Source organism: Eublepharis macularius, chromosome 2, assembly GCF_028583425.1.
Source record: "Eublepharis macularius isolate TG4126 chromosome 2, MPM_Emac_v1.0, whole genome shotgun sequence".
NCBI classification, from domain to species: domain Eukaryota; kingdom Metazoa; phylum Chordata; class Lepidosauria; order Squamata; family Eublepharidae; genus Eublepharis; species Eublepharis macularius.
In genome coordinates, this window is record NC_072791.1 from 15,379,692 (window position 1) to 15,407,262 (window position 27,571).

A 27,571-nucleotide genomic window follows, 5' to 3' on the forward strand; every position below is an offset into this window, starting at 1 on the left:
GCCTATCAGATTTCCAGGGGCCAGTTGGATGATTTACTGGGCACCACCTACTTTCTAAGATCACGTAGCAGGCGTCATGGCAACCATGATGCCCGCTAACCATTGGGGACCCCTGTTCTAGTTGGAGTTCTGCTGTGCCTGTCAACATAGCAGGGGAAGGAAGCATGATGTCATTTCCAGGAAGCTGGCACTTTTACCAATAACATCTGCCTGGTTTTATCCCGTCTCTGCAGGAGTTGCTGTTAAAGCTGTCAGAACAGAAGACTCTCATTGACTTCATTGAATTGTATGTGGAGAAGATGCAGCCACTATCTGGAGACAGCACGGTTCTGGAATCCAGGTACAACTAACACAGGCAACAAGCACAAGAACATACAGCTGTCAGGAAACAGCAAGGCTTTGGGATTGGCTGGTGCATTTTTAAAATGATGTCCCCTCCAAGAAAAACCACCCTGCCCAGATCATAAGCTACCCTAGAGCTTATCTCTTCCGTTCCTTCTTTACAAAACTTGGACCAGAACTAGACATGAGACTGCTGGAAACAGCATTTGGTCCTTCCTCTTCCACTCCCCCCTCCCCTCTAGTAACATACAGAGAAACAAAAGAGATGATGTGACATTGTGAAGAGCTGCAGCTCAGCGGCAGAGCCTCTGCTTTTCATAAAGAAGGTCCCAGGTTCACGTCCACTGGAAAGGATCAGATAGGAGGTGATGTGACAAGCTTCCACCTGAGATGTTGGAAAGCCACTGGCAAGAATAGACAAGACTGTCCAGGACAGACCCTTCCCAGTTTTGAGCCCTGTGGTTCAATGGTAGAGCATCTGCTTGGCATGCAGAAGACCTCAGGTTCAATCCCCAGCTTCTCTGTATAAAAGAACCAGGCAGCAGGTGATATGAAAGACTTCCATCTGAGACCCTGGAGAGCCACTGCCAGTCCGGCTATACCGACTTTGATGGACTGGTTTAGTATAAGGCAGCTCTGTGTGTGTGTGTGTTCCAGTTCATTGGCTGCCTCTTGCCGTGGCATGGAAGCTCTCGGTATGATTATGTGGCTATCCAGAGTGGCCATAGAGCGTCCACAACCATGGGAAAGAGCTGCGGCTCAGTGGCAGAGCATTTGCTTGGCATGTACAAGACCTCGTGTTCAAAGCAGCTTGAAAGTTCTGCAAGACATACAATGAGAAGATGGATGTTTGTTGAATCAGAAATGTTTCATGAGAAATTGTCCTCTGGAATATGTATGCATGGAGGTGTGTGCGTGTAGGGGGGGATATGTTTGTGTGCAAGGCCAGTTCTCCACTCAAGCAACTCCTTGGGGCAACACAGTCCCGATGCTGCCACACTGCAGGGGCTCAGCTTGCTCCTGACCTTCGGCTGCGGAAGACGTGACAGACAAGCACTACTTCCTGGGCCACGCTAGTTGATTCCAAACTGAACACCTGAACCTGATTTATCCTGTGCTAAACCAATGGTCTGCCAAGGGCCACACAGTTTTCCTAGGCTGGCAGCATCTCTTCAGGATCTCCGCTCCAGGTCTTTCACATCACCTGTTGCCGGATTCTTTAACTGGAGATTCCGGGGATTGAACCTGGGTCCTTCTGCATGCAATGCAGATGCTCTGTCACTGAGCCAGGACCCCTTCCTAGCTGCCTTCTGCTGAGCCAAACCATTGGTCCCTCAAGATGGATATTGTCTATTCTGACCTGTTGCATCTCTCCAGGATCTCAGTCTTTCCCATCACCTCTTACCTAATCCTGACATCTAGAGGTGCTGATTTGTGAACTAGACCTTACCTGCAACACTGCTTGGGTTATCTTGGAAGCCTTGGGTGATATACGAGGTGCCCAGCGACACAAAGCTGGAGTGGTGCCGGCAAGGAAAGGAGCTTTCACAGGACCTGGGGCTTCTCTGGTTGCCTCTGGGTGGAACAGCAAGATGCTGTACTGCAAAATCTGCCGTGCTATATGCAGAATTCCTTAAAATCCATGGGACTTAATTCCAAGTATAAACATGTTTGAGGTTCAGAAGTTTATAAAGAGTTCCAATTTTGATTGCTTCCTTATTGGCTGTGTTAAGTCCAGGATATTCAGTTCTAAATTGTTTCAACAAACTGTTTTGTTTTTTCTCTCTCGTTTATTTCATCTTCTGATTGTGCAGATCTAGTCATGAGGCACCCGTCTTGGGAAATGGACCCCCTGGCCTCATTCCAAAGGACCCAGTGGGTGACAAGTGGCAATTCTTGGGAGAAGAGCTGCTATTCAAGATGAAGCTCCCTCACTGCCAATTCACTGAACCTCACGTTAGTATAGAATATTTTTGGCTGGCTGGCTGGCTGGCTGGCTATCATTGTAGTTAAGTGGTTGGGACGCAAGTCAGCAGTCTGCTGGTTCAAATCCCACTACTTCCATGAGCTCGGCAGGTGGTCTTGGGTAAGCCACTCCTATCTGCTCCACCTCCCCAGCTGTATTGTGGGGATAATAACAACACCGACTTTGTTCACTGCTCTGAGTGGGGAACTAATTTGACTTCAAAGGTAGTATATAAGCTCACATAAGGTGAGCTTGTATTAGGGGTCAGGGCCATGAAGGGCTTTGGATGTGATAGTCATGACTTTGCACCTGGTAACTGATGGGAAGCCAATGGAGTGACTGCAGAATGGGATTGATATGCATGCTCTGTCTAGCTCCTGAGAATGAACAAGCTGCAGCTTTCTGCACCAGCTGCAGTCTCGGAGTTGACTTTGAGGGGAGATCTATGTAGAATGCATTACAGTAGTCTAGACTAGACATAACCATGGCGTGAATCCAGGTGACCAGAACAGCCATGTCAAGGTAGAATGCCATCTTCCAGGCGAGTCTGAGTTGGAAGAATGTCTTTTCTGCAGCTGCATTTACTTGCCTCTCTAGCAGCAGGTGATGGAACCAGCATAATGCCTAGGTTCTTAACCAAGACAGCCAGGGTCTACTGAACCCCATCAAAGGTTGGAAGCACAGTGTTCTTCAAGATCTCTGCCTTTCTAGCTATCCATTACTATGCATCCCTTCCTCTAGGATGCTCAGGGTGGCATATGCTTTGCCTCTCTGCATATAATCCCCACAACATCACTTTGATTTGAAACTGACAGTGTACTTGGTTATACTAGAAGAGTTATATATACCCTTCAAAGCCCATTGACTTAGGGTGTAACTCTGTTTAAGATTGTGCTGTAAGTCACCAAGATCTTAATCTGAAACTATAATAACTGTGCCACACTGGCTGTCCAACTGGGATAGAGAAGTCAGAGCTTGGGTAGGCTTGTAGGGGAACAAGTGGGTCCAATAAGGAGTTTTTAGAGAATAGTTAGTAGTATCAGCCTGGCAATGTTGTCTTTGGTGTGTCCATTCATTCGCTGGCTCAGAGCAGATGGCATGTTCTTGATCTCCTAAGCAAGGAAGTTTGTATACTTCTTCCTCTACACTCTAATGTGAATTTTTCCCACCATACCATGTCGTGCCATGATTTGTTGGATTCTATCAAGCCACACTGTGGTTCAATGAACTGCTGAATGGAGGCTGTTGCCTTAAAAGGCTTGGAGTCCACAGACAAAATCTCAGCCCTGTGTGCATATATTCCAGTTGCATGTATACCTTGCCGGCTTTTTATGAACACATCAGATGCAAAGAATTGGCCCAACAGTATCCTGATTATTTTGATGCTTCTGTTGCTTTAAATTGGGGAAGGATGCTGTTGGAAGATAATATGTGTTTTGAATGTTTCACATTTGTCTGGACACATTTTGCTTTTCCAAATGTTAGATTGCTACCAAAATAAATATCCTGCCCAAGGGTGCTGCCTCAAGTGTGAGAACTCCAACAGTCGAAGAGCTGAAAATGTATACTGCTCAGCTTGGGAATCTAAGTCAAGAAGCATCTGTTCAGATACAGGTACCTAATCCATTTCTCTCCATTATGTAAGTCACCAGTGTGGCTAGTGGAAAAGATCCAACCTCAGCAGTGGGGATATTTATTTCCTCCTTAAAAGCAAGTGCATTGTAAAAGCAGGTGTTCCTTACTTTATCTATTTATACATGTATATATGTTATTTATAGTCTGCTTTTCTCACTGAGGCTCAAGGTGGATTACATAATGTAAGTCATAACATTATATCTAGGCAGAACTCTGAAATTGGCTGTGTATGACATGTTTCTGCCCTGTAAATATTCAGCTGCTCTTGATTTGTTCACTGGGATCACAATCCAGCTAAAATTAGTCCAGTAAATCCCATTGAACCCAATTAGTTACAACAAACCTAAATTGGGATGATTGTATACAGAACTGCCTTACAGCAAGTCAAATTGTTGTTCCATCTAGCTCAGTCATTTCTGTTCAGACTAGCCTCAGAGTCTCAGGTCATGATGGATCTTTCCAGGGGTCATTTCACAGAAAAAGAGCGGGAGGAACTCATTAGCATAACTCATCAGCATATGCCACGTCCCTTGACATCACCGGAAGTGTGTCATTAGCCTGATTTGCGTATGCCACATCCCCTGACATCACCTATCCTGGCTGTTTTGGACCCAATCCTGGCCATTCAGGGCCAAAATTGGGCCCAAAATGGCAAAAAGGGGCCCACAATGATTCCCTGTGGGAATGGTGGTGTGCCAGCCAACAAAAGAAAAGGGGAGAAGATATTGTCTGGGAGCAAGTGGAGCCCCAACATCTGGGGCTTGCCTCAGTCCCTTGTGTGGTGAACAAGCCCTCCATGCCAACTCACTCTATTCATTCATTCATTCATTCATTCATTCATTCATTCATTCATTCATTCATTCATTCCTCACCTTTCTCCCCAATGGGACCCCAAACTGGCTTCCATCATTCAAATGATGGGGTTATTTGGAAGGGGTTATTGTATCTTTTAAATTTGAATTTGTAAGCCACTTTGAGTCATGAGGGAAGTCAGGATAGACATATTATTATTAATAAATAAATGTGTGTGTTATATGCCGTCAAATTGCCTCTGACTTTCGGCAATCCTATGAATTAACAACCTCCAAAATGTCCTATCATTATCAGCCTTGCTCGGATCTTGCAAACTCAAGGCAATGGCTTCCTTTATCGAGTCACACCATTTCATGTTGGGTCATCCTTTTTTCCTACTGCCTTCCATTTTTCCTAGGATTATTGTCTTTTCCACCAAGTCTTGTCTTCTCATAATGTGACCAAAGTACAATAGCCCCGGTTTTGTCATTTTAGGTTCTGGGGAAAATTTGAGTTAGATTTGATCTATAATCCACTTACTTGTCTTTTTGGCTGTCCGAGGAATCTGTAAAACTTTCCTCCAACACCACATTTCAAACGAATCCATTTTCTTCCTGTCTGGTGGGTATTTGGCTCATAATTCAAGAGGGCCTGGGACTCTGGGGTCAAGCTCTTGCTTTGCATGCTGGAGGGCCCCAGTTCAGTCCCCACCATCATCTGTTAAAAAGTTAGTAGGTATTCAGAAAAACCCAAGGCTTTCCATGCCTTTCTGAAAACCTATTTTTTTAACCTCAGATGGCAGGTGTCACAAGAAAATATTTGTGAAGGCACGGGATGGACCCACTGATAGTAGTTTTGTTTTCACAACACCCTGACTTTGGTCCATAAAAAGAGGAGCCAAAAGTCCTTTCATTGGCTGCACTGCCCACTGGCAGGGAAAACTTCTAGGAGTTTCCCCAGCTATTGGCAGGGTAGCCCGAAAGCTTTCGATTCAGGAGGGAGGAGGAACAAAATAAGTGTGTTGTTACAATTAGCCTTAAGCCTTTAACCTACCTATATATTTCTTAAGTCCTAGTGTTAAGGTTTTTTTTTCTCTTGTGGTTTGCATCTTAACCTCTTGTATATATATTCAATAATCTTTTAGAATTTGGTTAAGCATCATACCCTTTTGTACAGAGTGCACTTTCTTTAGATAAGGGACAGCTAGGGTACTTAGTCAGCATCGGTCGCCTTGGTAAGAGGCAGTCTCAGCGGCGAGCCCAAGAGGGAGTCACGGGGCCCGGCTGGGTCTCCCCCACAAATATTTCCTCGTGACAGCAGGAAATGACTGACTGTCAGAACAGGTCATGCCGAGGTAGATGGACTGATGACTTGGTGAAAGCAGCTTCGTGTTCATTTTATTCCAAGGCTTCATCCTCTGTACAATGTCTGGTCCCTTTGAGATAAGAATGCAGGTGCTGCTAGTGCAGGGCATTCCCACTAAGCTGATGTTGAATGTCTGTGGAACTTGCAAATGTTCTCATGAGGAATTTTGAAAAAAAAAATGACCTATTCTTACCTTCCAGGAAAGCGCAATGGGGGACGTTTCCTCGAGCTTAGATCAGAAACTCTTTGAGCTGCTTCTGGCCATCAGCCGCTGCCTGAACAACATGGAGCAGATGTTAAACACCTGTGTGCTAACCAGCGAAGAGGCCTCTGTGCAGCAGGAGCTTTATGAGGTAAACACAAATAAGTACGTGAATAGAAATGCATAATATCCAGGGAAGGGTGTATTTCTGGATTCTGTATGAGCTCAGAAAAAAGGCTAGACCGGACCTTGACTTCATAAGTATGCCAGTTTCCTTTTTATAAAAAGCAAGTTGCTGGCCCTTAAGATTGTTTTTAAAACAACAGTGGACATAAAATCTTATGAAGCAGAGAAGCTGAATAAGACACCCCGTGGCCAAGTGTTAAGTGTTCTACACTCCTACTTGGTTGTCTGCATGTTTAGCACAAGAATGGTACACAAACCATACAATCCTAAGAAGAGTTACTCCAGGCTAAGTCCTTTGAACTCAGTGGGCTGTACAATAAATAATTCAGACCGTACAATAAATAATTCAAAATAACAGACACATGCAAAGTTGTTTGATTTTTAGGGCATTAAAACCCTGTATGCATCTATAAAACGCAAATTTTAGTGTCAGTTTTCCCATTGGTTATGCATGGAAAGGAGAAGGGGTTTAATCTTCTAACCTTCAAAACTGGCTCCCCTGCTTTGCTATTAGCGTTTTAAAGGAGAAAAGAGATGTCTATTTTTGTAAAAAATGTATTTTTTCCCTTAAAGTTCTTATAGCAGAGCAGAGGATCCAATTTCAAATAGCAAAAGTGAGTGGCAGTTGACACTCCTTTTGCTTTCTCAACATAGCCCCAGGCAAACTGAGCTTGCATCCACGTTTACATTTTACCTGTCTGAGGTTTATTTAACCTTGGTGGGTTCCTCACCTATGAGAGGTCTTTATAGTGGCCGTCGTTACCCGTCTCTTTTGTCTCCTCTCTCTTTCAGACCCTCTCAGTGGAGCTGCAGAAACTTCACACTGATATTGGGGAAAAGAAGGATGATCTTTTGAAGTCCGTTACCTCTTCGGGCGGCAGCCCTGATCGGTTCTCTCAGTGCTTTAGCAACCTGCAGGCCTGGCTCCAGCTGACGCAAGAAGCCACTGCTTCTAGGGGCAAATCTATGAAAGCTGAGCTGGACCTTTACAGTAATTTTCAGGTATCACTACCTTTTTGAATTCTTATCTCATTCTCTAGCACACATTTAAACATTTGCAGCTGCCTTTTACCATTTGCAGCTGCCTTATTGTATTTGTATCTTGCCTTTCTTCCTGATCAGGACCCAGAGCGGCTTTTTCACATTGTTCTCCCTTCCTCAATTTTATCCTCACAACAACGATCTTGTGGAGTAGGTTAGATTGAGAAATTGTGACGAGTCAAGGGTCACCCGGTGAGCTTCCATGTCAGAGCTGGGATTCGAACCCATTGTCTCAGGTGCTCGTCCACCACTTAACTCCTTCCCATGCTAGATGGACCACTGTTGGTCCATCTAATCTAATCCAATACAGTCCATGTTGACAGACAATGGCTCTCCAAGGAATCAGGGTAAAATTTTTCTTACCAGTCACAACCTGTGAACAGATCAAGGTGGGTAGCTGTGTTAAGTCTGTCTGTAGCAGTAGAAAAGAGCAAGAGTCCAGTAGCCCCTATAAGACTAACAAAATTTGTGGTAGGGTATGATTCACGAAAGTGCATACCCTACCACAAATTTTGTTAGTCTTATAGGGGCTAATGGACTCTTGCTCTTTTCTGTTGCAACCTGCGAACATATTGCTTTGTATGAACATTTAAAGCTGCCTTATACTGAGTCTTACCATTGATGCATTTAGGGTACCAGGCAGAGAAGGTTTTTTTCCCTGATGCTTGAGATCCTTCAGCTGAAGATCTCAAGGTAGTTTAGGTGGGTAGCCATGTTGGTCTGCAGTAGAACAGCAAGATTTGAGTCCAGTGGCACCTTAGAGATCTCTGACTCTTGAAAGCTTACACTCTGAAAATCTTGAGGCTTTTCACACTCGTACTTTACAGCGTTTCTGCACCTGTTTCATGTCCCATGTTTGCAGAGGTTTCACACTTGCAAGCTAGTCATGGGATGCAGTGCCATTCTTAGTCTGCGGTATCTCCAATTTCCCCCCCTGTGGACATACCGCGAAGTTATTTTGAACCCGTTGCCGACTCGCAGCTGGCCAGATTAATGCCAGTGTGAAGGCTTTTGTCCTCTTTTTGCTTCTCTCCCCGCCCCCCTTCTCCTTTTCCTCGGGAGCTGATTGGTCTGTGCGGATCTGACCACACCCTCTCTCCTCAGCTCCCTGACTGCTCTGTCCATCCCCTTTTTTAAATGTTTCAGCATTTGGTGGCTGTGTGGCGAAGCGTCCTGGCCCGCCTGGCTGGCTTGCAGCAGGGAGCCAGGCGCCTGCCTGGCCTGGCCCGAGCAGGAAAAGCAGAGCGCAGAGCGAGAGGGAGGCGGGCAGAGCCAGGGTCACAGGGTGCAAGTGCGCACGATCGCCCTCTGTGTCCAGGAACCTCTGTCCGAACAACACTCCCAAAGAACTCAGGCTTGGCTTAGCAGGCAGCCCTGATGGTGGCGGGGGGGGGGAGCTTCAGCTGTGCAAAACGTGAGGTGCTTGGTGTGTGGTCTGGGGCTGAGCCAACTTTAATCTTCACTCAGCTGCCTCTTGTCCTTGCCAATGCTGGGGAGTTTGTGAACCGAGGATTATGTGCGGCCCAGAGCGAAGGAGGGAGGAAGGCTGGGAATGAGCAAGAGGCATGGGAGACTTTCCCTCAGGCAAGGTCTCTGCTCAGCCTCTCGTCTCTTCTGGCTCCTATCCCTGCGTCCCCCTCCGCCCCTGCATCCTGCTGCTATGGCTTCCTCTTAAGCTTCCGTCATCACATTTGAGCTGTTTGCTTCTCTACGCCACCCTCTCCTTTCCCTTAAGCTGATTAGTCTGCGTGGATCTAATAAAACCCACCCTCCTCAGCACCCGTCAGCTTTTTCTGTAATTTTAAAAAATATTTCTAAAGGACAGTAATGTCCCAGCATTAAAATGGCATTCAAACAAACATGGGGAGTCTTTCTCCGAAAAGATCACCACACCCCATACATTCAGGGTTCACGTGATCACTTGAGACCAATAGTGGCCGGAAAATTTGCTGGGCAGGGACAATCAGCTCTCAACACCCCTCAGCGCTATTTTCAAACTTGAAAAGTTAGGGTGCAAAAATGGCTGCACAGAGATGCAGTATTGATGTGCGTAGGGAGGGGTGGGGTTTCAAGTGGTTACGTCACAAAGTTACAACGCGTGCACAAACTTGTTTTGTTTTAAAAAAAGGTGACGTGAATTCCAAAGCCCACAAAGCATGCAACAAAACCGGGGCTTGTGAAACAAAATGCAGGACGAAACTCCTCGGACAGTGTGAAACGTGCGGGTGCCGAGCCGAATCTGTTGCGATCCTGGCAACTCCTCGGAAATAGCGCGTTAACCCTTGAGCGTGAAATATCTCCTTGTTAATCTCTAAGGTGCCACTGGACTCAAATCCTGCTAAAGATATTAGAGATTGAATCTGGAACCTTCTTCATGAGCCATGGCCCCTCCCCAATTAAACCACTTCCCTCAAAAGAGAGACGCACCGATTTTTGTAATTTCTGTATCAGTGACATGATAGGAACCCATTTTATATGTTCAGATGTTAACATTATGATGCTCTTATAAAAACAGACTGTAGCCAGTAGACATGGGTATGAACCGAAATACAAACCGAAGTTCGTCAGGAACCGGGCCGTTTTTTGGTTCATGAACTGGCGGTTTGTTGGAGCTCATTTTCTGATGAACTGTGATGAACCACTGTGATTTTAGAATGGTTCGTTTGGTTCATTTTTCAGTTCGTCATTGCAGACAGCCTGATGCCGATCCCTCAGTTTCCTAGGCAATTGGGGGGGGGGGCTTTCTTCAGATCTGCTGCTCCGGAAGTGACGTTTTCATGAACCAAACAAACCAGTTTGCGAACTCGACAATTTCATGCCAGTTCGTGGTTCATGATTTGTGAAACTTAACAAACTGCAACGGACCACCATTCTTCCAGTTCGTGCCCATCTCTATTGGCCTGCTTTCCGTACAATGCAGGACTATAAGTAGGGCCAGAGCCCTGACCTGGATGGCCCAGACTAGCCTGATCTTGTCAGATCTTGGAAGCTAAGCAGGGCCAGCCCTGGTTATTACTTGAATGAGTCCACCAAGGAAGTCCAGGGTGACTACACAGAGGCAGGCAATGGCAAGCTATCTCTGAACAGTACACACAGGTAGGGCCAGACTCTTCCCAGCCAGTTTGCAGGTGCGTCTGCATGTAGGAGTGACATCTTGGCTGGAGGAGTCCAGTCTCCAAACCGCTTGACCAGGAAGGATTTAGTCCCCAGTCTAAGGAAGTTGGCCATCCCTGCTTTAAGTTATACCTTTCCCTCTTTCCAATACAAGAGTTACATCTTTCAAAGTCCATTGACACCAGTGGGATGAATAGGATGTAATTTTGCTTAGGCTCGCCTCGTTAAACATTCTGACATGTCTACAGCGACAGTGATTTTTGTTTTTACCAGAAACTTTTCAGAAAACAAACTCCCATTCTTGAAAAGAAAACTGTCATGTCACATTTTTTTTTAAAAAAAAAAATCTCAAATTGAGCAAAGCAGCATTCCAGGGGCTACGGTGCACTCACCGTCTCTAGGAAAAATCATGCCCATTGTGTTTTTGTGCGGGTGAGCTCCTTCCCCCAACAGTTAACTATGCAGTTCAGGCAAATGCACACTTGATTTTATGTGCGTAAGGCCAATGCAAGTGTGATGCTCTTGGCAGGACATCTGGTTCATCTGCAAATGGAACATGTGAGTCCAGTGGACAGGGAGAGGAGAGGGGATATCATTCCCCCACCGTGCTTCTCTGTCGATGAAGAAGTTTTTCCAGAGTTTGAGAACATAGTGGGCTATCTCCATTATGAACCCATTCCCCTTGCAAATTGGTCATTGACTTTATAAAAAATCTGGGTGTTTCTTTCATTTCTTTTTTTTTTTAAACGAGGGCAAGTAATTCTATGATTCACTTTCTCCATATGTATGTGCGTTCATAAAGAATGATGCTGATTAAACAGCCCCGTTGAATTGCAGTTTAATTGTCCCTTCATTCGATATAATATATCTCTGGGTTCACTCTGGTTTTTCGCTTGTTCCTGTCACAGAACAAAATCAGGCTATTGTATGATGCCTTGATTGAGAAAAAACCCGCCTTGCAACAGTCCTTCAGTGCAATGAGCAGGCACAGCGTATCCGAGCAGCTCCAGGTAATTAACTGAGATACGAAGGTAAGGGGGCAATCAGTTTCCCCGCCACTGGACAATTTTACCTAATTTCCCTTTGTGGTTTTGTATTCCAAAATTCGACCGGCAGATTTGTTTTTCGCAGTTAGCTTAATGTTGCTACCAATAACTCCCCTTTCCACAGAGCTCTCAGTTCTGGTCAGCGTGAAAGGGCTGTTCCATTAAGGCCCTGTTTGAGGGCTGCCCAGAAGTCTCTGGCTGGCCACTGTTAGACACAGGATGCCGGGTTTGTTGGAGCACATATGTTGAATCGGACCATCCATCTATCAAGCTCAATCATCATGTTTACTCAGACTAGCAGTGGCTCTCCAGGGTTGCATTACCTGCTGCCTTGTCCTTTTAACTGGAAATGCCGGGAACTGAACCTGGGACTTCCTGCATGCCAAGCAGATGTTCTACCACCAAGCCACAGCCCCTCCCAAAACCTTGGTCTGATCCAGCAGGGCTCATTTGTATATCCTTTAAGCAAGCTTAGCAGTTCTTTAGCAGATGGATCACAGGAATTTCAAGATGTTCGTCCAAATTTTTTTTTTTTATAATCCAGTGTTGGATTGCTATATCCTGATGAGGGATGGGTTTGTGATAGACTATGAGTGGAACTACAAGTGACAAAAGGCACAGATTGGACACTTGTCAGCTTCCCTCAAGTTTTGATGGGAAATGTAGGCAGCTTGGCGGAATGTTGGACAAGTGACAGTTGAAAAGTCCGTTGGACAGCAGTTGGAGAGCCAAGCTGCAAGACCAGGATGCCTACATTTCCCATCAAAACTTGAGGGAAGCTGACAAGTGTCCAATCTGTGCCTTTTGTCACTTGTAGTTCCGCTATCCTTGTGGCAGTAATACACATTTTTTAAAAAAGGATTAGTTTTTCAAACTCATGTTAATGGACATAATAAAACGAGTCATTACAATAAATATTTGATTGTGGCAAAACCAGCAGCTGTATGTTTTAACTCCCCTTCATAATGTGAATGTGTAAAAGGCCATCAAGTCACAGCCGACATATGGCGATCCCATAGGCAAGAGATGAAGAGAGGTGGTTTGCCATTGCCTGCCTCTGTGTAGCAACCCTAGACTTCATTGGTGGTCTCCCATACAAAGATCAATCAGGGCTGACCCTGCTTTGCTTCCAAGATTGGGCTAGCCTCGGCCATCCAGGTCAGGGCCCCCTTCATAATGCCTACTAGAATTTATCCCAAGTCCGGACACTGTGATGTTTTTCATTTCTCTTCTGTTCACTATCACTGGTCGCTGCTGATGACTAAGAGGGAACTGTTATGACATCATGTAGAGGTTGGGGTGTTGCGTTAGGTCAGTGGTTCCCGATCTTTTTGTACGTTGACCCATAGTGTAAATTTACTTGATCCAGTGACTCACTTGGAAAAAAGAACATGCACAAGTCAATAAAACTGCAGAAGCCTGGAACCCACTTTCACAGGCTTTCTGACCCACTTTTGGGTCAGACTCAAGACCCACAGAAACACTGTGTTAGATGTCTCAGAGAGAATGAAGTGAGCGTGAATTGTATAGTTGCCTTTTTTCCAATGGCAGCCACGTGTTTATCGTAAGTAACCGTACTTTGGCTGGAAAGTTCTTTAGACTGGCAAAGATATAAAGCCTATACTTTACTCTTGTAATAAAGGCACAAGGAACAAATCCTTTCTCTATGAAAAGTTACAGCAGCTTCCCTTCTAAGCTGCAAGGTGTTCCCATCTACAAAGATGGCATTGAATCTATGATTAATTTTCTGTTAATGGAAAAAGAGGTATAATTTCTTCTGATTTCCTCCTTCTTGCTACAGCTTGTTCCTCTTGTTATTTCTCGGGGTCCTCTATGCCATTTTATGAAGATCTGTGGGCTGCAAGGGGGGTGGGGGGGATGAGACAGGAAAGTTCCATTCTGCTGATAGAGAATTTAGCCTGGATCTTAGATATTTTTACAGATCTAACTGCAGTGATGCAAATATGACCTTCGGTATACCATTTTTCCTCTCCTGTTTACTTGTTTATTTTACAAAATTTATACCCTGCCTTTCTATTTTTATAAGGGCCACCAAGGTGACTAACAGATTTAAAATTTACATCATAAGATTATGTCTTAAAAACATTAAAACCATCATTAAAACAATTAAAAACAGAGCTAAAATACACATGCAAAAACATAAAAGCAACAATAAAAACATGATGGAAGGAGGAGGAACTTTTCTAGTTGTAAGGATGTAATAAAGAGCTGGTGGGTTCTAGGGGTATCCCAGAAATCTCACCACTACTAATACGAAAAGCATAAAAGCGAATTATTTCATCTTTCGTCTAGAAAATCAACACCCAGGAGTTGGAAGAACTTCAAAACTTTGAGACTCAGACAGTGAAACTGAGAGATCATGCAGAGAGATTTAATTTGCCTGTTGCCCTCATCCATGACATCTATAAACTGGAGGTAAATTTACTGAATGGTTAGGATGCGTGCTGTGCCTTGAACGTTCCTGGAAAGTTATCAGCAGGTGACAGTATATCCAGTGTAATGTAGCTGCGTCGAACTAGGAGACCTACTTAAAGAGAAGGAGTGTTAACAGAGTTACGAGTGGAGGCAGGTGGTGGTGGAAATGGGAAGTGGAAGAACTGGAAGAAAGAAGCGGCAAAGGGAGAAAGGCTGACTGCCCCCCCCTCCATCACTGAGGCCACTTCCTCACCTTGTCTCATGGTAGAGCTGGCTCCCATTCTTAACATTCAGCTTTTGACCTTCATGTTTTGCAATCCCAAGAATGCTTTCCCCATTGGATAGACTTTGGTAGGATTTTGAGGGCCAAATTAGACAAAAAAAATAGGTACCAATATTCCATGCGCCGAAGAATCTCAGCTAGATGTGATGGAACTCCACTTCAGCATTTCATTTTTGTAGCCCATGAAATTGGTAGTCTTAAAGAGTGAAACTAGACGATACTGCAATCCTGAGTCTGTCATGGGCACATGGGACCATTTTAGTATTTGGTTTTTTAAAAAAAATGCCATGGGGGCCCAATCCTGCTAGGGACCACAACACAGGAGGATGAGGGTCTCCTGTCCCCTCTTTTTTGAGAGGCGGGAGCCCAATTCTGCTGAGAACTGTGGCATAGAGGAATGAAGGAGGGCTCCAATCTCCTCCTTGTGCCAATTTCAAGAGCATAAGGTATCTGGGATCAGGGGAGCCTCTCATCCTGCCATGACATAGTTCCCAGCAGGATTGCCCCCCTGTAGCATTTTGAAAAGTTTTTTTAAAAAGCTCTAAAATGATGATGCATCCCCAAGGTAGACCTGGTGATATATTATAGTTAGTTTGGCCTTAAGTAGATCTGCTTAGAATGGCACTGTTGCTTTCTTAGGGCCACTTCTATGGATACATTTTCTTTTATAGGCAAACAGTTGGAAAACGCCGAAGTTTCCATTTCTGGGAGGTTTTTTTAGAGTAATTGGGTAGAAAAGAAAAGCTTAAGTTGGTGCATGAGTTTTTCCATTAAGATTAAAACAATGTTCCAGTCCCTCTAGTGCCGTTGGTTTATCTTTGGGAGTGGCTGCTTTCCAGGGCTGTCCTATTTCCATGCATTCTGAGGCTACCTTGCTGAGTGTCTTGTGTGTTATGTGCCATCAAGTTGCCTCTGACCTGTGGTGATGCTATGAATGAGAGACCTTCACGATGACCTATCATTAACAGACTTGCTCAGATCCTGCAAACTGGAGGCCGTGGCTGCTTTCATTGAGTCAAGCCGTCTCATTTTGAGTTTTCCAGAGAATCTTGTCTTCTCATTATGGGACCAAAGTACAATAGCCTCAGTGTTGTCATTTTAGTTTCTAGGGAGAATTCAGGCTTGATTAGATATAGAACCCACTTATTTGTCTTTTTGGCCGTCCATGGTATCCACAAAACTCTCCTCCAGCACCACATTTCAAAGGAATCCATTTTCTTCCTGTCAGCTTTCTTCACTGTCCAACTTTCACATCCATACATAGTAATGGGGAATACCATAGTTCGGATTATCTTGATTTTGATTCCCAGAGTGATATTCATTACCGTGCTGTAACATGTCCAAATTGACAGTGGGGTACACTATTCAAATCAGTGCCTATCACCTTGTTAGTAATCACTGAGATCATACTTTGACATCAGGTATGAGCTGATTGGTGGCTTATTCTGGTAAATAGTAACTTTGTGGAACTCACTGAAATTTATTTTATTTTTAGGATGTGCTTGATGACCTTTGGGGGAACCTAAGAGCTAAACAAAGGGAACTAACCTCTCCCTTCATTAGTGAGCAACAGTATGAAGCTTTGTTACAAGGACTAGCTGAGCTTGTGGAACTTGGGCAAGAGAAAGTCACTCAGGCGATGAAGCTGAAAACTACGAGTCGACCAAGTCTGCAGTTTCATCTGCAAGACCATAAGGTACTATTCGCATAATGTTAGAGAGCAGTCGTTCCCCCATCAGGATTTTCTTAGTGGATTTCCATTACACCTTTTTAATGACAAGCAAAAATGTGGGCGGCTTGAACATTATAAATGTTTTAGAAACTGAAAATGAGCATGATTTGCACCAAAATGCATGGGAGCTCTCTAGCTTCTTCTATGCTGTGTTACACATTGGGAGTCTCAAGTTGCATTTCAGAGCCACTGGGATGAATAGGCCATGCTGACTAAGCAAGGGGATCCTCGCACGTCCCTTACCTACGTACGTGCTGACAAGTCACATCTGACTTATGGCAACCCCATCAAGGGGCTTTCAAGGCGAATGAGAAGTAGAGTTGGTTTGCCATTGCTTTCTGCTGCCGAGTCTTCCTTGGGGGTCCCCCATCCATGTACCATCCTTGCTTAGCTTCCAAGATCTGATGAGATCAGGCTATACCATGCTGCCTGCCCTTCCTGTGCGTCCCTTAGGAGGGAGGCTATACCTGGGGCACCTTTCTAGTGTCAGTACCACAGAGTGGGAGAGGAACAAGTTTCCAGACTCAGATCTTCATACCAAATCCAGATCTTCAATAAATTGCAAACAAAAAAAGTGTGTATTTTAATAGCATTTGTTATGCTTACCTTTTTGGAACAACCAGGGCCGGATCGAGGAGGGGCAGGGGGGGTAGTCTCCCCTCGGCGCCGCCAGGGAGGGGGTGCCAGGAGCAGCTGCCGGGAGTGCGCGGGTGGCAGCGTGGGCAGCCTCCCAGCCCCCCGCGCTGCCTTTCGCCTGCCCCGCAGGACAGGGGGTGGCTGGCTTGCCACGCACCCCCTGTCCTGCAGGTAAGGCAAAAGACAGTGCAGGGGGCTGCGAGGCTGCCCACACCATTCGCCTGCCCCGCAGGACAGGGGGCGGCTGGCCGCCCCCTGTTCTGCAGGGAGGCGAATGACGCAGGCGGCTTCCCAGCCCCGCACGCTGCCTCTGCCGGCACACTTCGCGGGCGGCATGCTCCGCTCTGCGTGATGATGTTACAGAAGTGATGTCATCATGCTGTGCTGGGAGCACGTGCACGCTGCGCGCACACGCGAGGGGGCGGACTATGGTTGCCCTGGGCGCCGGCAACCCTAGATCCGGCCCTGGTAACAACAAACATAGGTACTGATGAATAATTATAGGAGGACTCGGAGCAAGTGCAGGGGGAGGGGGCTGTCCCGAGCCTTAATTTAGAGGTGGAGCACCAGCTTTGCACACGTAAGGATCCGGGTCCAGGCCCCGGCACCTACAATTAACAGGCAGCAGGATTGGGAAAGGCTCTTATCTGAGACCTTGGAAAGCCATTTCCTGTCAGAGACAAGTGATGAACTATAACAGTCTGACTCAGTGTAGTGCAGTTTCTTGATTCTATGGGGGATTCCGCATGATCAATTTTGATCGGACTTTCTGAGCAGTCATGCCGCGGTGGAGTCCTACGAATCCACTTCTCCCCGATTCCACATTAGGCTTTTGTTTCGCACATTTCATCGGCTCAAAGTCCATCATGCAGAATTTTTGACAGGATAAAAATCGATTCCTCATCGCTTTTTCCAGGGGAAGTGTCGAATGATGCACATCTTCATTTTTTTTAAAATCCCCCCCCCCAAACGTTGCTACACATAAACGTTGCATCAAATAAACATATTGGATAGGCCAGAGCACTTCCCGCCGATATTGTGGAAGAGTATTGGCTATTGACATTTGGAGGGAAAATTGTTACCAATGACCCCGCGTCTACCTTTCCCGCTTTCTTCGTGAGCAGTGTGGTTTAGTGATAGGTGTTGTGTTGAGGACGGTCTCTTTCTCCCTCCATGAAATGCCTAGACCACTAGTTGAATGCTGAAGTCCCTCCATCACACTTTCACTCTACCTCAGAAGCTGTCAGCTGTCAGATAGCAACAAGTAACAAATTTGGCGTGTTGTAAAATGGACCCGTTATTGGTCAGCTGTTGTCATGTGACACAGGATATGTTTCTGCATAGATTTGTAGAAACGTTGCAACGTTTTTTTACATTTTTTTTTTAAAAAAAGGGGAAGGGAAAGGGTAGTGGGTGTAGCTTAGAAAACATGATTGGCCAATCAAATTAAGTTGATTCGAAGGGCGAGAGAAAAGAGCAAGGGTGGGGAGAACATCGGATAAAGAATTCCGCATGATTAAAATCCCTAATCTGCTGCGCATGGACAAATAAGTCGGGGGAAAGCAGGATGGAAAAAAACGGACAAAACGTGCAGTGACTTCGAATCTGCTGCTAGGATTGCCTTTCTACGTGTGGAAATACAAGAAAAAATCGAGGTCATTTAGAAGCTGAAGCAGGGAAAACCATTCGTGTGGAATCACCCCATATAAGGCTTAAAAACTCTCAGGCCGAAACGTTTGATGGAGGTTCTCTAGCAGTTGATTACTGCAGCTAAAAATTAGAAATACAGAGTCTGTCCTGTCCCCCCACCCCACCCCTCCATGTTGTCCTATAGCCACTCTGTGAGGTAGGTTAAGCTAACAGCATGAAGGCCCAAAGTCATCTCTTGAGCTGCGTGGCCCAGTGAAGAGTTGAGATTTCCCAGAATCCACTGTAAAAGCTATAGCCGCTGGCTGTTTTGTTGACTGTTCTAATTTCTTTTTAGTTTCTCACTTTTCTTCACAGCTGCAAGGACTAAAAAAGCAAAAAATTCTTAGGATTCTATTTGAGACACTTCTGGCTAAGGAAATGGTTCAGAGAGAGTTCTGCAATAAAAAAATTATTTTAAAAAAAGGAAATGGTTCAGAGAGATGCTTTGGTTAAGGAGATGGGCTGTGGACTATACTACTGCGCACCTACTGAGACTCTTCGGCATCATTTAATATGCCATGTCTAATTGCTTAAGATTTATTTCAGCATCGCTTCAGCTTCAGCTCCATCTCAAATTTCTGTTTTTATTCAAATTTCTACAATCCATTCCCTATTGCATTGTTATCGAATGTCCGAGCCATTGATCATATCGACTCACACTATGTGATCCCCCTTTAGTCTCGTTGAGAAAGGCAGACTATAAATAACATAAATAAATGAATAAGTAACAAATAATTAAATCCAATGTTTGTATCGCATGATAGTGTTCCTACAGCTTGGGAGGGCTACGTAAGGCTTAATGTCTGCCAAGCAATTTAATGCCGCCAGATGTCATGTTTATATGCATGTAGAATTATGACTAACAATCATCAAAACATGAGATGTTTCTTGAGAAGATGCAACCTTATTTAAATGAAACACCTGCCATAGAGCCACAAAGAATGGGTGAGAGTAGTATTTAATTTGTTTGGGATTTATTTCCCACTCGTGGCTGTTAACGTAATTTCATCATGCAGAACAAAGAGGTATGGGGCAGCCGGGAGGAGGGAATTTTCGCTATAGTTGTAGATAATCAAAATCTACTCATTGCTACAATTACTTTGCCAGAAATAGCATAGAGGCTCACTGGTAAAGATTAATGTTTACAAACTGCCCAAGAGAAAGATTGCACAAACCACTGCATAATTCCCCGCGTAAGTGTTCTGAATTTTAAGTTAAGAGAAGCCAATTACTCGGTTATGTTTTCCATCAGAGGCAAACAGCTGTAACGTGTCCTGTTCAGTTGACTCTCTGGGAAAGATGTAGAATGTTCCATATGGAATTACCCTTTGCTCCTTGAGTCAAATAATTACATACCAGGGCCGTATTGGGGAAATAGGGTCTCGTTGCTGAGCGCTGATTTTGTTACATTTAGGCTGTAACATTTTGTTACATTTAGGCTGTTTCCACACGAAGATAGTGTCTTCTCGTGCGAAATCGCACCAGGAAGATGTGATTTCGTGCAAAACTTCCAGATGAAAGTGTCTTCCTGGCGCGATTTCACATGAGAAGACACTATCTTCCGGGTATTTTGTGCAATGATCTGTTGACTGGTAAGATGTGTGGAAACGCCCCTAGTTGGCATGCTTGTTGTGCATGCTTAATGGATGAGAGATAAAGATGATACCTGTGATTTTGAAGGAACATGACTTTCAGGTCTTGGGTGGAAGTACTAGTCTCCTTTCTATAATGCTAGAATTCTGTGGCACCTTGTGTAGTTGAGTAGCCTGAAGACAGACAAAGTAAGCACTCTCTAATACAAGCTGTCATTTATTTACTTCATTTATACCTCACATTTCTCCCCAGTGGGACTCAAAGCGGCCTGCATTGTTCACATCTCTTCCATTTATCCTCACAACAACCTTGTGAAGTAGGTGAGGTTGAGTGTGTGTGACTGGCCTAAGGTCAGTCACACACACATGGCAAGCTTCCATAGCACTACTTGTCAGGGATATAGCTAGAACTGTAGAAGAACAGCTGCATCTGACCAAGAAAGTCATAGAAGATGCCTTTGCACACAGACACAGGGCTAGCCCTATAACTAGACATGCTGCGAAGGGAGTCTAGAGGCCTAGAATAGAACGACCTTGGAGAGGAGCACAAAACAATGGAGTAACACAGCAGTGTGGCCTTGTGTAGATTAGAAGAGCATCATATCAAAATATACAATGTATTTATACATTGCCCAGGAGCAGAGAGCGTCTGAGAATGGCAGGAATGTCTAACTTCACTGAAGTTGAGCAGACAACTGTTGCTAGGAAACGGGTCTGGAACCCTATAAATATGACAAACTGTATTGACCAGGAGCTTCTTCTTAGAAGGGGCTTCTTGCCTGTGACCTTCGTATCTTTGGGCAAGACACCTCTTTGGACTCATATAATTGCTCTCTAATGATCTATGTAGTTATAATGGATGGTATTTTTTTGTTGTTGAATGAACCAGTTTTAAGAACGCTGAATAATTTACGTGGTATTAATAAAGGCTTAGAATGGAAGCAGAAATTCTGTATTTGTATTGATTGTGTACTAAATAATGAACCTAAGATTCTGTGGGCGCCTGTATCTGAATCAGGACTGACCAGAGTCACCCCGAACACACTGTTTTTGCATTCTTGCTGTAAGAAAACTGAAAGACTCCCCTGAAGAAGCTTTATAGCGAAATGTGTAGGGAATTATTTCGCTGGATAATAAAACACTCTTCTTCACTTGCACCATTGGCTTTTACCTGTTTTCATTTTGCTGTGATTAATAACATCCCTTTTGTTTTCTTCTTGAGTTGCCACTTTGACATGGAAGCTTGCTGGGTGACCTTGGGCCAGCCATACGCTCTCAGCCTGACCTACTTCTCAGGGTTGTTGTGATGGTAAAATAGGGCAAAGAAGAATGATGTAATCCTCTTTGGGATTAGGGAGAATGGTGGGGCATAAGGAAGGAAGGAAGGGAGAGGGAGAGAAAGAGAAAGAAAATCTTAGCAAAATGCAGAACTATATCATATACTTGTTTCCCGTTAGGCCTTTTTTAGCTAGCTTGCTTGCTTGCTTTTTGCATTTGGCAAACGTTGTAAATAAAAGACATGAACATGATAGAAGCCCTGTCGCAAACACCTTATATAGCAGAAGCGTTTTTATTTCAGTTTTTATTTTTAAAATGTAGATTTGATTATCTGTTTGTTGATTCTGTTTTCTGAACTCAGAAATTTTTCTGCAACCTCAACGCTCACATGCTGCTTGTGGAAATGTGTTCCAAAAGGCTGGCACCTTTTTTGTTGCAAAAGAGAGAGCAATTCTGGAAGGAGCTGGCTGAGCAAATCAGATCCTTGGAGCAGCAAGCCGTGCAGCATGGAACCCATTTGGAGACGCTGTTGCAGGTAACAGAGTTAAATCAGAACACGGGGAATATTTTATGTTTTGTTATAATTTTTATGCCATGTTTCTGCCAAAATTGTCTCACAGAACAGCTCACAGGAATAAAAAACCAGTAAGAATGACATTTTAAAAATATTCATTGGGCAGAGGGCTCTCAGCTAGTCATAACAGAAGTCCACCTGAGCAAAAAGAAGAATAACATGAGGAGGACATGATAGAAGTTTATGAAGTTGGGAATGGTGTGGACAAAGTGGAGAGACAATGTTTTTCTCCTCCTCCTCTAATACAAGTTTTCAGGATCACCTGCAGAAATTGGCTGGCAAAAGAACATAGCTCTTCACACAACATGTTATTAACTTGTGGAACTCACTCTCACAGGACGTAGTGACGGCTGCTGTCTTAGATGGCTTTGAAAGGTCAATTAGATGGATTCAAATGGCAAATAGTTCTCTCAGTGGCTCTTAGAACTTACAGGTACAGAGGCAATTTACCACTGAATGCCAGTTTGGGATTGGGTGGGTGGGGGAGAATACTGGAAAGGAGCTGTTACCTTCAAACCCTGTCTGTAGGCTTACTGCAAACATCTGGCTGTCCACTGCTGGAAACAGCTAAATTAGGTGGACCTTTTGGTCCGATAAAGCAGGACTCTACTACGTTCTTAAGAGCAAAAGAAGATTCAAAGAAAAAGTTATATCTGTACTCATTGTGGCTTATGGTTCACTGTAGACCTCACCAACATTCAAGGGCAATAATGATGGAATACCCAAACACTTCCTGTTCATCCCTTTTCCCATGTTTGTCTTCACAGTGGACATCTAACATTGCTGTCCTAAATGCAGTTACACCCTTCTAAACTGACTGACTTCCATGAACTTAGAAAGGTATAACTCTGCTTGGGATGGCACTGTATATTTAGTACTCTCTGCTAAAAATGTGTCTCCCTTCTCTTAAGGACTGGATAGAATTTGATGAGACCCGTACCTCTTTCTGCCAAAACCTAGAGGCTCTGTCGTCCTCCGTGCCTTCTGTAAGTCTGGTGGAAGAAACAGAAGAAAGGTTAATGGAAAGGTCTGCAGTCCTCCAGGTAGGTCCTTGTCCTTAGAGCCTGCAACTGTGGTTGTGACTGTTGTCATGGGAATTGTGTAAAAGCACACTGGAACGACACTGCTTGAACAGCAGTTCTGATCCTTGAAGTGAGAGCTAAGAGAAGTCTTGAGCAGGTCTTCAGAGAGGTGGCATATAAATCTTCTTTAAAAATAAAAATGAGGAATGTTCTGAGACAAAAGAGGCTGGGCCTTGGGGCAGAGAAGGGAGAGATGAAACCCCTTGGGTCTGTGGTAGAGGGGTACCCACAAGAAGTTTCAGGGGCTGTCATAATTTTAAACATTTATTTATATTCCAGATTTTTTTTTTAAAAAATCAAAGCATAAACATCACAGTACTATGGACTAGAGCCCTCTTTGTCAGGTGCATAGAATGGAAATAACGCAAAAAGCTTAAATGACAGCAGTTAAAATAAAAATTAAACTAAACTACAAAAGACTCAAACACCCCAAATAGCCATCACATCCACATTTTTATTCAGGCCTTCCTCCAAGGAGCTCTGGCAGTATACATGGCCCTCCATGTTATCCTCGCAGCAGTCCTGTGAGGTTGGTTAGGTATGACTGGCCCAATGCCACCCAGTGAGCTTGATGTCTGAGTGAGAATCTGAGTGCGAAACCCCAGTCTTTGTCCACCTCTCTAATCACTACATCACATTGGCTGTCCCACAGAGACCAGCACATAGTGCATTCAGCAAAGATAGATAACCAGGAAGTACCAATAACATAAGAGCCAATGTCTAAAGTAGAAGATTGTTCCTGAATTCTTGGGGGCAATAACTGAAAAGGCCTTGCTCTTCTGCAGCCCAGTCTGTCCTCTCAATAAGTTGGCTGTGCTGTAACAAAATGTTTCAGAAAGATGCTTTGGGTACCAACTTTTAAACCAAAAGATGCGATAGAAATCTTATAAATAAAACCCACACTGGTCATTGAAAGAGACTAGATGGTCACTAGGTAGTAAATCAAGATTTGCTTCTTTTTCCTGTTTGGATATTACTGAAAAATAATTGCAAGTCTTGAAACTAACTAGAAATGGAGCAATGAAAGGCCCAGGGCAGTCCTTCTTCTCTTGGTATCTGAACGTCATTTTTATATTCTTTCCTAGCAACTCCAAAGGAACATTGAAGGACAACAGGGCAGGTATCATCAGATAGTGAAAGAAGGGAAGAAATTAATGGAGCTTGTGAGCTGCCCTGAATTGGAAAATCAGGTTGTGAAGTTAGAAGACCAGTGGACATCCCTTGCCAAAAAAGTGGGCCATGAACAACAGAGACTTGAGACTTTGTTTAAACTCTTGTCCAAGTAAGTGTGATTCTGGCTGTTTTCCACAGTCTTTAATGGCTGATTTTATATCCTCATTTTTCTGCGGTGACATCAGTCTTGAGTTTCCTTTCTGGCCCATGAAGACTTAGGGACTGAGAGCAAATTTCCCTGCAGAGAGAATTCTATAACTTCATTGCCTGTGTTAAGATGCTGTATCCTGCATTACTTCATGAAGAAATTAAATAATGGGTAGGTCGTATGGGAGAAAGCTGCACTTCATGCATCCCTGGGTCCAAGCTGTTTCGGAGGCTCCCAAAGTCAGCACTAGCCCTCTGAACTGTGCTTAGAAACCAAACTGTGTCTTGAAAATCTGGCAATGTACGTGCCCAGTCATCTGATGGTTGAATTTGGAACCATCTGTAGTTTTCAGACTATTTTCAGATGCAACCCCTCATAATTTGCATGAATGAAAGATGGCAGTTGAGCATGGCACAAATTAACTGTGGAGAGGTCCTCTTTGTCTCTAAATCACGTATGATCTTAAAACATTATATTTACTGCACTTTTTGCACCTGAGATTGTCGTCCACATTTTCTTCATTGCTGCAGTTGCTTTGTTTGGGTTGCACCACATGCAGTGCCTTTGTGTTATCGCACTTGGGAGCCTGAAGTGTTGCATAGAAGAGAGGCTCATGCGGGGTTTTCAACTGATGGTCATATCCCCGTTTTTATTTGTTCCTGCAGCTACAACCGAGATTCGAAAGAGCTGGAGATGTGGTTGGAGTCTGCTCAGCAGAGGGTGAATTTTTGGAAGGAGCAGTCTCTCAGTGCGTCCCAGGACCTGAACACTGTCAGCAACAATATACACAGCTTACTCGTAAGTCTGTTGTTAGGCAACCTGTAGGTGGCAAACAGTAGTTAAAGAGATCAGTCAAATCCTACAAGGCAACGCCTAGTCTAATTCAGCACATGGACTCCTATAGCAGTCTACCACATGCTGCTTAAAAAGCTCATAAATCTAGTGTGGTGGGGCTGGAACTCCACCCTCTTATTTCTCCCTCTCATCTGGTTCTAGGGTAGCCAGTCCCCCTGCATCCCAAGCCCAGGCAAACAGAGGCTGCACAAGTCCACAGTTTGTGTGTTATAGATGAATGGCAGTATATGACCTTCATTGCATCTGATTAAGCCCCTAGTACAACACTTCAAGTGCTACCCCTACAGTGTGTGTTTGTATTACGTACCGTCAAGTTGCCGCCGACCTATGGTGACCCTATGAATGAAAGACCTCCAAACGGTCCTTTCCTAGCATTATGTTTTAGGTCTTCCTCTTTTCCTACTGCCTCCCACTTTTCCTAGCATTATTGACTTTTTCTTCTTATAATGTGACCAAAGTATGATAGGCTCAGTTTTGTCATTTTAGCTTCTAGGGAGAATTCATTGCCGCTCAATGAGTTCTAACATTTTGAGAGAGTGGGTAATATTCTTTATATTAAAAACTGCTTTCATATTACAATGCAGCCGACTCACTGGCCTTCAGACAACAGTTCTTTTTGCAAGTTAATAATTTCGTAAAAGTCTTTCCTGTGTGAATTTTTCCCCTACTGTAGGCATTCTTAAAAGAGGTTGATGATAAATCTTCCTTGAAATCATCAGTCGTCAGTACCGGCAATCAGCTTTTGCTTATTAAGGAATCCGATGCAGCCATGTTCCGATCAGTTTTGGCAGAATTTGAGCAGAAGTGGGCAGACCTGATTGCTCAACTTCCAAGCATCCAAGAGAAGTTTCACCAGGTAAAAGGGCAGATCTCCAAACCCCCACGTTCAAAACTAGCACTGGCAGAATGCAACAACCCAGTCGTTTTGGAGGTGTCAAGAGCTGCTCTGCTATCTGTCCTATCAAAGCAAAATCCTGCGTACTATGAGAGATAAATTCCTGCTATTGTTTCTGCCTACATCGTCTTCTGTATGTGTCACTGATTACAAGCATGTTTTGTAAAAGTCAAGTACGCAATCCCAAAAAGTTCGTAAACATGCTTAAATTCCACTGAAATCATGTACTGGCTTCCACTCAGTGCCTGTTCTCCACCTTTGACCTGCAATAGTAATCATGGCTCAGGTACCAAAAATTTACATTCTTGCCTCCACCTCTCTGCCAGACTCACACATTTTATTTTGAAAATGGCACCTTTTTCTAAGCTTGTGTGCTTGAGGAACCAGTTACTGAGAATGCCAACAGGCAGTCTTGAAAGGGCAACTTTTTTTACAATCAGAAGGAAAGCCTCATTACTCAACAGCAAAATGGTAGATGGGCAAAGATGTGATACGTTTTACTGAAAAGGTGGTTTCAGAACCTCCCAGAATTCCCAGAGTGATTCACACATTCTTCCTCAAGAGATGCTCGCTTTCAATAGCGCTACGAACCTTGTATTTTAATTTGGGCCTTTTGATGTGTACACATCCGTTATTCTATAGCTGAAACAGAGAAGGCTGCTCTCTCCAAGTATGTGGTGGCCTTCTGTGTATTCAGATGTTGCATAATTGCTATAAATGGAAGAGGATCAGGACAAAAGGTATGCAAGCACAACTCGGGGTTACTGAGAATAACTTTCCTCTAAGAGAAAATGCAGATGCTCTCAATACATTGGGAGTTCTGGGGGATTGTGAAAATGATTTTTTGAAAAACCCTCAACAGAACAACAAGTGTATTTTGCTACTTGAGTGTGAGGTTCAACTCCAATATAAGTCATAGACATAAAAGCCATTTGTGCTTTTGTTGACTATAACACCAGGTGCAAATAAAAAAACCTCATATTTCCAGGGTATAAGCATGACTCTCAAAAGCTTATACCCAGAAAATCTTGTTGGCCTTTAAGTTGCTACTGAGCTCGAATCTTGCCTTTCTACCACAGAACAACACGACTACATCTGAAAATGTACTTCATTTAATATTTCTGTTTGGTAGTACAGAAATAGAACACCAGCAAAGACACCAGGGAAAATAAAGAGAATATAGTTTTCATAAGAAAATTTAGAAATTGCCACCACCCCACTTCCTCCAATATTTTCATTTTATTTTTCTATTCCATGCAAGTAGGGGTAAAAATGACCCCAACATTGTGTGTGTATACATTTCAGGTTACAAAAATGTGCAAGTAGCAGAACATGGAACGGCACCGGGCATGTGACCCTATTAAAGTTAAAGAAGGCATGATGTATGAAGTTGCAGAAGACAGAGTTTTATTATTCTCCACCACAAGTTTATTGGGGTTAATTTGATTCTCTTCTCTGTAAAAAGGGTGTGTGGTTATCTACACCAAATTGTTTTGCCTGATTTTCTGC

General features: G+C 44.0%; 1 protein-coding gene across 2 annotated transcripts in view; it reads left to right on the forward strand.

Moving 5' to 3' along the window:
- LOC129323834 (nesprin-2-like) overlaps positions 1-27,571 on the forward strand; it is a 256,004-nt gene that overhangs the window by 136,182 nt on the left and 92,251 nt on the right. For both annotated transcript variants that reach the window (XM_054970582.1, XM_054970583.1), the window contains 13 exons: positions 234-340; positions 2,157-2,298; positions 3,794-3,922; positions 6,301-6,453; positions 7,281-7,490; positions 11,552-11,653; positions 14,003-14,125; positions 15,904-16,104; positions 21,697-21,870; positions 22,821-22,952; positions 24,077-24,273; positions 24,978-25,110; positions 25,841-26,023. In XM_054970582.1, coding sequence (XP_054826557.1) covers positions 234-340; positions 2,157-2,298; positions 3,794-3,922; positions 6,301-6,453; positions 7,281-7,490; positions 11,552-11,653; positions 14,003-14,125; positions 15,904-16,104; positions 21,697-21,870; positions 22,821-22,952; positions 24,077-24,273; positions 24,978-25,110; positions 25,841-26,023 — 1,986 coding nt within the window. The remainder of the gene's footprint in view (positions 1-233; positions 341-2,156; positions 2,299-3,793; positions 3,923-6,300; positions 6,454-7,280; positions 7,491-11,551; positions 11,654-14,002; positions 14,126-15,903; positions 16,105-21,696; positions 21,871-22,820; positions 22,953-24,076; positions 24,274-24,977; positions 25,111-25,840; positions 26,024-27,571) is intronic.